The 12,200-nt window shown below is 42.0% G+C and overlaps 1 protein-coding gene across 1 annotated transcript in view; it reads left to right on the top strand.

The window, feature by feature from the left end:
- The first annotated feature begins 1,969 nt into the window (after positions 1–1,969).
- Positions 1,970–12,200, top strand: part of WDR43 (WD repeat domain 43) — a 46,814-nt gene continuing 36,583 nt past the window's right edge. Inside the window, exons 1-2 of the mRNA XM_059188724.1 lie at positions 1,970–2,240; positions 10,656–10,793. Coding sequence (XP_059044707.1) covers positions 2,016–2,240; positions 10,656–10,793 — 363 coding nt within the window. The 5' untranslated portion in view covers positions 1,970–2,015. The remainder of the gene's footprint in view (positions 2,241–10,655; positions 10,794–12,200) is intronic.

Below are 12,200 nucleotides of genomic sequence, written 5' to 3'. Positions count from 1 at the left end.
GAGATAGTCATAGTTTCTACATCCCAGGGCTATTGCAAGGACTAAATGGATTAACGGACATAAAACACAGAGAACAGTACTGGACACACTGTGAGTGCAATAAGCGTTTATTTTATTTATGACTACTTTATAACTCTAGCTCAGACTTTTCTTCATACAGAAGAGTCTTCAGACTTTTTCTTCATATATGCTCCATTGTAACAGAAATCCTTGAAAACTTTTCTGAAAATCCCTTTTCTGTACTTTCTCACATCCCTTTTTCTCTTCCACTTTCCATAGTAAGTCCCCCACCCCAAATGCTTTTGTTTTGCTTTTTGTGTGTGTTAAGATTTTATTTTTAAATAATCTCCATACCCAGTGTGGGGCTTAAATTTATAACCCGAGTTTAAGAGTTGGCTCTGCCTTCTGAGCCAGTCAGGTGCCCCTAAAGTGCTTTTGAAGAGTCACCAATGACCTTGATGTTGCCAAATTCTGGTTTATGCTTGGTCTTCATCTTACAGCATTTGGCATGGCTTTGATCAAGTTTTCCTTCCTGAATCCTTATAAAGATTTGGTTTCCAGGACATCTCACTCTCCTGGGCTTTCATCCTACCCATTTTTAATCTTCTTTGCTGGATCTTCCCCCTCCTCCTGACCTCTAAAGGTTGCACAGTTTGGGGCTAAGCTTTCTTTTCTATCTATACTTGCATCCAACATGATCTGGCTAGTCCCGTAATTTCAAATAGCATCTGTATGCTAGTGCATCCAAATTTACATCTTTATGATCTTCTTCTGTAGCCAACTCCAGTCCCCCAGGACCTCACTGTCACCTGCCCCCTCCCTTCATGGTCCCAGCCCCCACCACTCTGGGGAGCAAGGGAGCCCATAGCCAGTAGGGGCCAGTGAGGGTCCTGAGGGAGGGGTGGTCGCACAGGCTGCCCCCAGCTCCCTCACTTGACATGGATTTCAGCATACTCATACTTAACTGTCCAAAACAGTATTCTTGATTTCCACTCCAACCAAACCCATTTCCCCAATCTAGCTAATGGTATCACCATTCATGAGTTTGCTCAGGCCTTGGGAGTCATCCTTCACTTGTCTTTTTCTCACCCTTTGCAATCATTTAGCAAACCCTGTTGACTTTTAACTTCAGATTCTATTTGAAGTCTGGGTGCTTCTCCCCACCTTTACTGCTTGCATCTGAGTCTGACCCAGCACTTTCCTATATTGTGTCAGTTTTCCTTCTTGCCTCTTTACCATCTCCGTGGAGTCCAGGAGGCCTTTTAAACATGTACATGTTTGTCATTACAAATAATCTAAAACACAAATGTTACCGTGGCACTCCCTGGCTTTAAAAGTTTTAGTCTCCCTATATCCCTGAGGGTGGCGTTTTTTGTCTTTCTTGCTAGGCAATAAACTGTGGGCAGAATAATATTAATCTGACACTTCTTGAATCACAATGCATAGTTTTCGTGAAATATGGCGTCCAAATTATCTATTTGATGTAGTAACGGGATTAATCCTGACGAAATGGGGAGTGGGAGGACAGTAGATCCCACCGTTACTTTCACACTACTATGACTGAATAAATTGTTATATGTATACATGATTACAGCATGGAAGTGGTTAAGAAAAATGTAAACAGTTGCCACAATCACGGCGCTATAAGTGATTGTCTCTTAAACATTTAGTTCAATCGTGTTATTAAAAAAACAAAACAAAACCCAACCTTTTTCTTTATTTCTCTTCTTTTTTTCTTTTTCTTTTTTTTTTTTTTTTTCAAAGTAACGGGCCTGCTCTCTAGTCTGCAGTCACTTCCCTCTACACGTCTCCTCCTCCAACCCGTACAAATTAGCACTGAGCCCTCCAAGCCACCGTCCACAGGTTGGGCCTGCCCAACGCCGGCTAGAGACGCGACGAGCCACTCCTTCGGGTCTCTGCTCTCCCTCCGCCCCACTTCCTCCCTCTAGGCCCCGCCCCACGCCGGTGCGCATGCGCACAGACGAACACGTGGCTGCCGCGGAGCCAGGGCAGCAATGGCGGCGGGTGGCCGTGGTGTTGCCGACCCCCTGTCCCCGGCAGGGCTTCCGTGCGCTTTCTCCCCGCTGAACCAGGCCTACTTCGCTTTGGCGTCTGCCGACGGTCAGTTGCGAGTGTGGGAGACCGCCAACAATAGGCTGCACCAAGAGTACGTGCCTTCCGCGCACCTCAGCGGTACCTGCACCTGCCTGGCCTGGGCGCCAGCGCGACTGCAGGCCAAGGTAAAGCAGGCGGGACGGCGGGGGGCGGGCATGCGCCCAGACTCGGACTCAGCGCACCCCCGGTCAGACGGCGCGTGGCCCGGCATCTCGCGCGGCCCTCCGAGGCCCCGGGTGAGGAGGCACGGAGTGCGGCGGCGGCGGCGCGGACTCGGTCCACTTCGCCAGTCCCGCGTGCGGCCTGCCCGCAGAGTAGCGAAAGAGGGCGCGGCCCTATTGGACGGGCGGTAGGCTGGAGCCCTCCTGACTGACTCCATGCGGTCTGCGCCCCGCGCCCCGCTGTCGCCGGGGCCGCCATGTTCGCGTAGGCCCCCAGCTTCCCAGGGCGGCTTCTTTCTGCGAAGCCTGGCGCAGCAACATGTGCTCTTCAGCGTCCTGGATTTTGACAGAGCCCCTTCTTGGGGCTGGAGTACCCTATTCCGATTTCTCTAGCTCATCGTTTTTGCCTTAGGAGATTGGAATGAATAAGTCTGTTTCCTTGCTTCCGGACACCCCCCCCCCCACCCCCGAACCCTTGGGTGCAGGCTCACCACGTGTTCTCTTCCACGTCCAGTGAGTGGTATTCTCACTCTTGAAACTCTGGACTTTCTCAGGCTCATTTCCATTCTCAGTCATTTCAGTCATTTGAAACTTTATGCTTTTTTTTTTTTTTCTTAAACCTCTGCTCAGTTCCCTTTTATACACCCCCTCTTAGCCAAGTCCGAAGTCTGCGTTAGGATGTGGAGGTAAAGTGAAGTAGCCGGTTTAATGTAATGAAGGTGAGTTCAGGTGAGGTTTCTCTGAGACAGGACATTGCCGTGTTAGGGAAGGCTTTTCTGTTAGGGCCCTATCTCAGGTAAGATGTCATTCACTGTGGAGTCACTCGACCACGTCTGCTCTAACGCAGTTGCACGTGGGTACTACAGCTAAAGGGTAGGCAATCGAATCAGTCTAATGTGATTTGGAAGAACGTGAGTGTTTAGCTGACACTATGTGTAAAACTTCAAAGTCTATTCAAGACAGATTTTTAACTCCCATCCGACTACAGTGCGGTAAATGTGTGCTAAATTTGGGGGTTGAAAGTAGGGGTACATCTAACTATGCTTTGGGTGAGTATGTTTAGGTATTTTTCGGATCTTAAGATAGTTTCTTAGTTTCTAGATGAAGTGACTTTAGTTAATAAATAAAAGAAACCTTTACAAGTGCTCTTAAGTCAAGGCGAACTTGGACTTTGGAAAAAGAAAAACCATAGCCATTGTTAAAGTTACAGCAGTCTGCTATTTTTCTTTTTTAAAATTGTTTTCTGTGTTTCTATTTAACAGTCCTGTAAAGAGATGATAAGACTGATGCTGGGGGAATACGTGGAGCAGAGATTAGATGCATGGATCCAAGCTCTGCTGCTTCCGTTTGTATCTAGGTTTGGCTTCATAGTGGTGATTGTACTTCTGGTTTCTCCTTTGTAGAACAGGGAGGGGTGGTTAGTAACGTAGAAACATTTATTAGTGTATGTAAGTGCTGCAAGTGTTACTAGTATCTCAATATTTGTATGGTTAGTCCTTGCCGGTAGATAAAGGCTAACTTCTTGCCTTGTTTGTGAAGAAGAAACTGAGACTCTGGAAAATTAGTCAGCTTGCATAAAAACCAGAAATAGAACCAGGACCAGAACTCAAGTATTTAGAGCTTTGTGCTCCATTATCTACAACAAATAATAATTAATATTAGGATAGTAAAAATTTGTTGTCCCCTACCCCTTTGCTTTTCTGTTGACTTAAGTCACATGATATGCCTCAGGAATAAAACTTTGACCTAATCTTAAATTTCCTGTTTAAAGTCAGAGTTTTGGATTATGTATGCCACTCTGAAATAGTAGAAAAATATCTGGATTTGGTTTCATGTCCAGGACTCAACTCAAACTTGCTTTTGTCACAATGAGCAAGTTACTAATTTGGAGGGCCTCATTGAAAAATGAGAATTTGGCTACTTAAAAAAAGTTTGTATAGGTTTCAGTATTCTTTTAGCTGCATGTTTTCATTTTAGCCGCGCAGCTCTATAAAATGTCCTGAAATAAAATTTTTAAAAACTGAGAGTCAGAGCTAAGGAAGTTCCAGGTGACTTCACCAAACTTTTAGTAACCAGTAAAGAGACTGTGACCATTAGAATCAAGGTCCTCTGACTCCTGGTCTACTGTTCTTACACTGTAATCCTAGATCTTGAGTCACAGAATTGAGAGCTGGGAGGAATGGAGAGAGGACATTTTGATCCTCCTCATATTGGGGATGTATCCATCTAGAGCATCAGTTTTAGTTGAAGATTAGAGGGAGAAGTGGTTCTCTTAAATATGCACATTTATTACAGAATAAAATTATAAAGTCATGTGATTTTTTTTAAAAAAGCTAGATAGGGCGCCTGGGTGGCTCAGTGGGTTGAGCCGCTGCCTTCGGCTCAGGTCATGATCTCAGGGTCCTGGGATAGAGTCCCACATCAGGCTCTCTGCTCAGCAGGGAGCCTGCTTCCTCCTCTCTCTCTCTGCCTGCCTCTCTGCCTACTTGTGATCTCTCTCTGTCAAATAAATAAATAAAATCTTAAAAAAAAAAAGTAAAAAAGCTAGATAATGAAGAACGACGTGTAGCAGCTGCTTCAGTCTCTGGTCCCAGGTCCCTGGGTTAGGATCCTTGCTACGGAAGTTTTAAGATGCCCTCATTTTATTAAACCTATTTATTTTAAATCTTTGAGGATTAGAGTATGAGTCTTGGTAAGGATGTTATTCTGAAGCCTGTGTTCCCAACAACTTAAGATTTTTTTTTTTTTAAGATTTTATTTATTTGACAGACAGAGATCACAAGTAGGCAGAGAGGCAGGCAGAGAGAGAGAGAGGAGGAAGCAGGCTCCCTGCTGAGCAGAGAGCCCTATGTGGGACTCTATCCCAGGACCCTGAGATCATGACCTGAGCCGAAGGCAGCAGCTTAACCCACTGAGCCACCCAGGCGCCCAACAACTTAAGATTTTTGTTATTCAAACATGAAGCAGAGATTATGCTACCCACCTTTCATGGTCCTTTGAGAATTAAATGAGGCAGTGTATATGACTGGTGTAGTAAGTGAGTAGTAAATGTTAGGTGTTATTATTGAATGATACAGTGAGCATTCTCTTTGGGCTCTTTTTATAATTTACTGCTACATTTCTCAGTGTAAATCATTTTGTAAGAGTATCCTGTATCTGGTTCAGTAATTGGCAATTTGCCACCCAAGGACAAAGTTTGGTGAACATTACTCCTGTGAGTGGAATAAAATGAATTAGTGCTGGGTTACTTGGGTAATAAGAGTTAAAGTAGAGGTTCCTGGATGTTTAGAAAAATCATACTGTTTTCTTGGCCAAGAATGATCATAATACCTCACATTTATGCCACAGCAGTTTTTGGAGGGTTTTTGTACATATTAAATAGCTGAGTATTTCATTTGGTGGATGGAGCCCGGTGGGGGGGAAGAGGACCTCAGATGATAAGAAAAGTGCAAGGAGACACATGGGTGGACTATAGATGGATGCTGTTTTTAAAGCTTCTCAGGTATGTGTGTGTAAACTGAGGCTGAGCTGTTAAGTGATATGCCAGAGCCACAAAATAAGTGCCCTTGTCCCACCTGGTAACTGGCCCTATTTTGTTGCCCCCTAAAATCTCTCAAAACTTTTCTACTTTCCTTCCCTAGCTGGTGTATAGCCCTGAAGAAACAGACTTTGTCTCCTCTCAGCTTCCATGCTGCTTTGCTGTCACTGCAATTAAAATGATCTCACACAGCTTAGTTCTTGTTAAACGAAGCACATGGCATTTCAGACATGAGACAAGGCAAGCCCAGTAGCATTAAGAATGTTTCTTGGAAGAATCTAAGTTGAGTATCCCCATTCCTATCCTTTGGAGATATGGTGCAATCTCTTTGTATTCCTGAATGTCTGGTGCTGTATCTTAGGGTCTCTCCAGTATGTAGACTTGAAACAAGGAAGAGTGTGCAGAGTAGATCCTGTTGGCAGGAATAGAAGGTCCTGGTATTAGAATTTGTTTTTGATATAAATATTATGTAATTACATGTGAAATGCACACATTTTGTTCATTGTTACCCATGACTTAAACATTTGCCAGAGAACTGACAGTAAGGTGGGCCAAGAAAAGGCATAGTAGACTAACTTGCAGAATGAAACTTGAAACTTGGGCATAATTTTCAGTGTCTAGAGGTCAGGATTTTTCAAAGTTAGGTTTTGATCATTATGAAACAGATTTAGTGGGTTGTGATAGAGTTAAAAAAATGAGTATTAAAAAAGTGAGTATATTTTGCATGGAAATGACAAGTTTTTTTGTGGAGCTGGTTTCAGTTATATGTACATATATTTTTATGAGTGTATGTACTAGCTCTCAATGTAAACTTTTCTTCCTTGGGATCTCAGTCTAAAAAGTTATTACTTGATCAGATTCAGACTGCTCAGCACTTTCCCTTTTTTCTTTTTGTCTTTACCACATCTGCTCTATGTCTTGCTTCTGTAAATTATGCACTTAACCCCTTGAGACTCACTCAGCCTTCTGATTGCCTTCTGCATCAGATGCTGATAAAATTTTTCAGACTAGTGCTACTTTTTTTTTTTCTTTTAAGATTTTATTTATTTATTTGAGAGAGATACAGCGAGAGAGGGAGTGCAGTAGGAGAGGGAGAAGCAGTATTCCCACCAAGCAGGGAGTCTGGAGCCTGATTTGGGGCTTGATTCCAGGATCCTGGGATCATGACCTGAACCAAAGGCAGCTGGTTAACGACTGATCCACCCATGTGCCCCATGGTGCTACTCTTTATTGCTTAGCCTAATCCAACTTTCACACTGAAAAAAACTCTTGAAAGAAATCACATTTTGGGGGTCTTCACTCCTGGTACCTCTAGAAACTCCAGTTTTTTAGTCACAGATACGAACTAAAGTTTTAGCCTACCCTTTTCATTATTTGGTGTATTTACATGCATAATGAGTGTGTACATAACCTTGTGCTAGGTACTTCAGAGGAGGTAAAACTGAGTGTGATTGAGACACATCAAAGAAGAGTGGACAGTTCAGATATACCGTGTCTGTAATGCAGAGCATGGTGTGATGTGTGTCTTAAGAGAAAGAAGAGGGGGGACCTGGGTCGCTCAGTTGGTTGAGCATCTGCCTTCAGCTCAGGTCATGATCCCAGGGTCCTGGGATAGAGCTCTGCATTGGTCTCCCTGCTAAGTGGGGTCTGCTTCCCTCTCTGCCAGTCCCATTCCCCATCGTGCACTCTCTAAAATAAAGTCTTTACATAAAAATGTAGAAGAGGTTTTTGTAGAGGGATGAGAGTTGGGGTGGACCTTGAAGCATGGATAGATTTTTAACCAAAAGGAAGTTGAGGGAAAAGCAATTCCCAAGTTGAGGGGAAAAGCAGAAGCAAAATGGGAAGATGTTAGTGATTAGGGAATGTAATGTAAAGATGGAAATTGGAAATAAGGTTGGGAAAGGTGGTCTGGAGGCAAATTGCAGATGCCAGTACAATGATTTATTCCCTGGGGAGTCATTGAAATTTTTGATCACAGGAGCAACAGATTCTGAAAGAAAATGCTGACAAAGGTCTGTCATAATCTGTAATTATCAGCACTAAATTCTTGGTTTCAGAAATCCTTGGTAAGGGGTAATATTTAAAACAGATTTTACTAAAATGCACATTGCTTATATAAACTTATCTGGGTGACCTGTCCAGACAGGCTCATCCTGCTCCCTAGGGAGTGATTTTTAAAAAGATGGTCCAGCTGTGCAAAAATATGCTTGAGTCAGTAGTTACTTGAGTTGCATTAATTGTGTTATTATATAGGCTTGGACCACTGATTCTCAAAATTGGGCATTAGTTCTGTGGATGCTCCTCCACTTGCCTCTCCTTGCTTCTCCCAAAATACACAGATCTTGTTGATAGGGAAATTAGGGTTTGAATATGTTAATGATTAATATAGGAAGTTTTTAAGTGCTTTTTATTTTATAATTTTTTAAAATTTTGTTAAGAAATCTCCATAGCCAGTGTGGGGCTTGAACTGATAACCCAAGATCAAGAGTTGGTGCTTTTCCCACTGAGCCAGTCAAGTGCCCCTTTTTGTGCCCCCCCCCCTTTTTTTTAAAGATTTCATTTATTTATTTGTCAGAGAGAGAGAGAGCACATAAGCAGGGGGAGCAATAGGCAAAGGGAGAAGCGTGCTCCCTTCTGAGCAGGGAGCCCGATGAGAGACTCGATCCCAGGACCCTGGAATCATGACCTGAGCCAAAGACAGATGCATTTGTATCTGCAGAAAAGCATACACGTATTTGGAGCAGCCTATGTTTCACACGTTACAAACGTCAGTGTGAAATCATTTTAACTTGATTTGGTAAAACCAGGAGTTGGAGAAATAATTTCTAGAATCTTTCAGAGAAGAGTTTTCTACTGAAATGTAGTAAGAGGTTGGTACACATTCCCCTACTGCCCTTGCCTGAGATGGGTGTTTGTGTTCATAACCTTGTGCTGAAACCCTATCTGCCTGTGGGATCATTCAGAGGTGTCATTAGACGTTCATTGAACTGATGGTGGGACCTAGGACATTGCTTGTGCTAAGGTTTCACTGTTTCAGGGAAATTACAGGTTACTGATAAGACCATCGGATTTTTTAATACTTTCTTAAAGATTTTATTTATTTATTTGACACAGAGAGAGATTGATCACAAGAAGGCAGAGAGGCAGGCAGAGAGAGGAAGGGAAGCAGGCTCCCTGCTGAGCAGAGAGCACAATGTGGGGCTCAAAACCAGGACTCTGAAATCATGACTTGAGCTGAAAGCAGACACGTAACTGACTGAGCCATCCAGGTGCCTCTCATACTTTGGCTTTTAATCATAACTTCTCTTTGGGGTTTATTAATGTAGATATATTTCTTAAGACTTAAAAATGTGTAATTTTCTTTATATAAAAGTTACTTTTTTTGTTAAATATTTTCACTTTTTGTTGACCTTAATGTGTCAAGTGAATAAAATTTTTCAAATGTAACATCTCCATAAGATTAACTAAATGAAAACAAAATGGAAAATGCTTTCTAAATCTTATTTATCTTTTTTTTAATTTTAAAAAATATTTTATTTATTTATTTATTTGGCAGGCAGAGAGGAGGCTCCCCACTGAGCAGAGAGCCCGATGCGGGGCTCGATCCCAGAACCCTGGGATCGTGAACTGAGCCGAAGGCAGAGGCTTTAAGCCACCCAGGCACCCCAATATTCTTTTTAAAAAAAATTTTTTTTTAAAGATTTTATTTGTCAGCACACATAAGCAGGGGGAGAAGCAGGCTCCGCTGAGCAGGGAGCCCAGTGTGGGACGCTTCAGGATGCTGAGCCAAAGGCAGACGCCTAACAGACTGAGCCACCCAGGCATCTCTACTCCTTGATACTCTTTATACACTTGTAACATCATAGTTTTCATTGTGTGTTTGGATTAGGCAAAGTTTTACATATCCTGGGCTTCTGCTTTGTGCTGTAGAGCAAAGATCCTGCACAAATGAGAAAATGTTCTTTTTCCTCTGATAATGGTCAATTTTATGTTAAAAGAATGGATATCTCAGAGCTTTATGCTAAAGCACAGGCTGGCAAGCTTTAATTTTAAAAAAACTCATGTAAAGAAATTCTTAAATTATGTTTTCAGTATTGTAAACTTTGATGTAATATCCCGAAGTCGTGATCATTGATTGTCTTTGGACTGTAAGTAAGCTTCAGTACCGTTTTTGAAGCAAATCAAAGTGGTCTTGTGGCATTTGACACTAGGTTGGAACTTGTGCCTCTTAAGTGATTAGGATCACTAAGACCGCATGGAACTTTCAGACTAATTCTCACACACTAGGGCAACTTCTACTGTGCTCTATTAGTTCCAACTGTTTTTTTACGGAGACTGAAATAAATATGTGTTTATAAAAACAAGTTTGAGTCCCCTTTTCTGAGAATGAAGCTAGAACACAGGAGAGATGAGGAGGAAAAGGGGGAAATATTGGTTACTTGGCTATGGATCTGTATTCTCTGCTTGGCAATGGAGACTTCACTTGGCCCTGTAACAGGTGGCTCATTTCTGAGACTTAGAAGCAGCGTGAGGCTGCTTGGATCTTTTAAGAGAATACCAGGAGCATGTCCTATTTGTCCTGTTCCTTCCAGAGAGGTAGGGGACAGGGACAGAGAATTATAAGCACTTCTTTTCCATTGGGGTGATTCCCCCCCCCCCCCAAATAGTGAAAAAGAAAGCATTTGAGAGTGAGTTATCTGTCCCCGCCCCCCCCATGTTTAAGTTAAGCGTCTTTTGGTAGCAGTCACATTTCATTTGTGGGTTAGTGGGCATTTGTATTTATGCATTAATGATGTCTTGTGTTTGAAATACAAAATGAACCTTTTTTTTTCCTCCCCCAGGAAAGTCCCCAGAGGAAAAAAAGGAAATCAGAAGCTATAGGAACGAGTAACCAGATTGACTTGTTGGCTATTGGTACAGCAGTTGGTAGTATTTTATTATACAGTACAGTAAAAGGAGAATTACACAGTAAATTGATAGTAAGTATAGATAAGTGTGTGTGTGTGTGTGTGTATTGTATATAAAAGAAAAGGGGAAACTGATCATTAGAGATTTAAAAACAAAACAGAATAGTGTTGTAGGATCTTTATTACAGGGTTATTTTTCTGCCCTCACATTTAAAATTACGAACAATAATATTTGTTAAAAGCTATAATAGGTAACATAATCCTTGTTACAGGTGAGAATATGAAGAACTGTTGGCTAGATTTAAAATAAAGGGTAGAAAGAGTTCTAAGTACCACAAACTGACTGCAGGAAGGAGCTCAGCACCTCTAGGGAACAAATGAGGGAGGTGGGATTACTGCTGAAATGCAAACCTTTGAGGACCAGATGTTGTTCTCTTTGCTTGCGGTCCCTTGTGGAAGAGTGGCCCCATGGGCTTGGGGCCAGACCTCTGAGGACAGAGTTCTTAATTGACTGCTGGAGTCCTGGAAGGGGAAGGGGAGACTCGTTCCTCAGGTGTTGGAACAGTTGCATATTGGGTTCAGCTTCTACCAAAAGGATTGCTCTGCTGGGATGAAGAAATGCTGGGCTGATGCACACTAGGAGGCAGGATGGAACAAGCCCCTTGTTCCTCTTCCAGCCTTGTCTGTCTCTAGCACCTCTTATTGACGGTGCCTACTGGCCATCTAGCTGCAAAGCAGGAGTGTGGTCTGTGGAGTCTAGCCCCAGCATCACAGAGCAGAGTGAGAGCTTGGCACTCCAGGGCAGTGATTTAACTTTTAGCATAATTTGTTTCGGACATTGTCTGTTACATTACGTGTTTGGTGTTCACTGAACTTCTGTCTTTGTATAGGAATACTTCTGTATATATGAATCAGTGTTTCCTGTTTTAAGTAACATTTTTCATAGATAATTTGAAACTACATTAATATTGAAAAGGGGAAAAATTATTCTTACATCACCAGGAGATGTTTAATAGAGTGTGTATTTCATTGCGCATATGTTTAACTGAATTCTCATCTATTTTGTATCCTGATGTTTTCCATTAAATTACAACATGAGCAGTTTTTGTATTTGTCAAGAACTAGTTACAAACATTTTCAATGACTGCCTAAAGTCCACTAAATTGGATAGTCCCTTGGTGATTTAACTATTACTGACCATTAAGGAGCCTTTCAGTTTTTTGTTACACATTTTGTTTGCTGTTTACATGGATTCCCAAAATTACTGACCTGTAATTAATGAGTAAAAGGGTTTGAATGTTAAAGCTTTTTATGCATGGTATTCAAATAGTTTCTGAAAATTTTCCTGATTTTATGTGTCACTAATGGAAAGAGTACCTGTATTCCAATGGCATTATTTCCGCCATTGGATATACCCATTAAAACAGCAATAACGTTAACAAAAGCCCAGTTGATTTGATATATGAAAAATTTTATCTG

This window comes from Mustela lutreola, chromosome 9, assembly GCF_030435805.1.
Source record: "Mustela lutreola isolate mMusLut2 chromosome 9, mMusLut2.pri, whole genome shotgun sequence".
NCBI lineage: Eukaryota > Metazoa > Chordata > Mammalia > Carnivora > Mustelidae > Mustela > Mustela lutreola.
The sequence above is the reverse complement of the archived record's forward strand: the minus strand, read 5'-3'. Positions and strand labels throughout refer to the sequence as shown.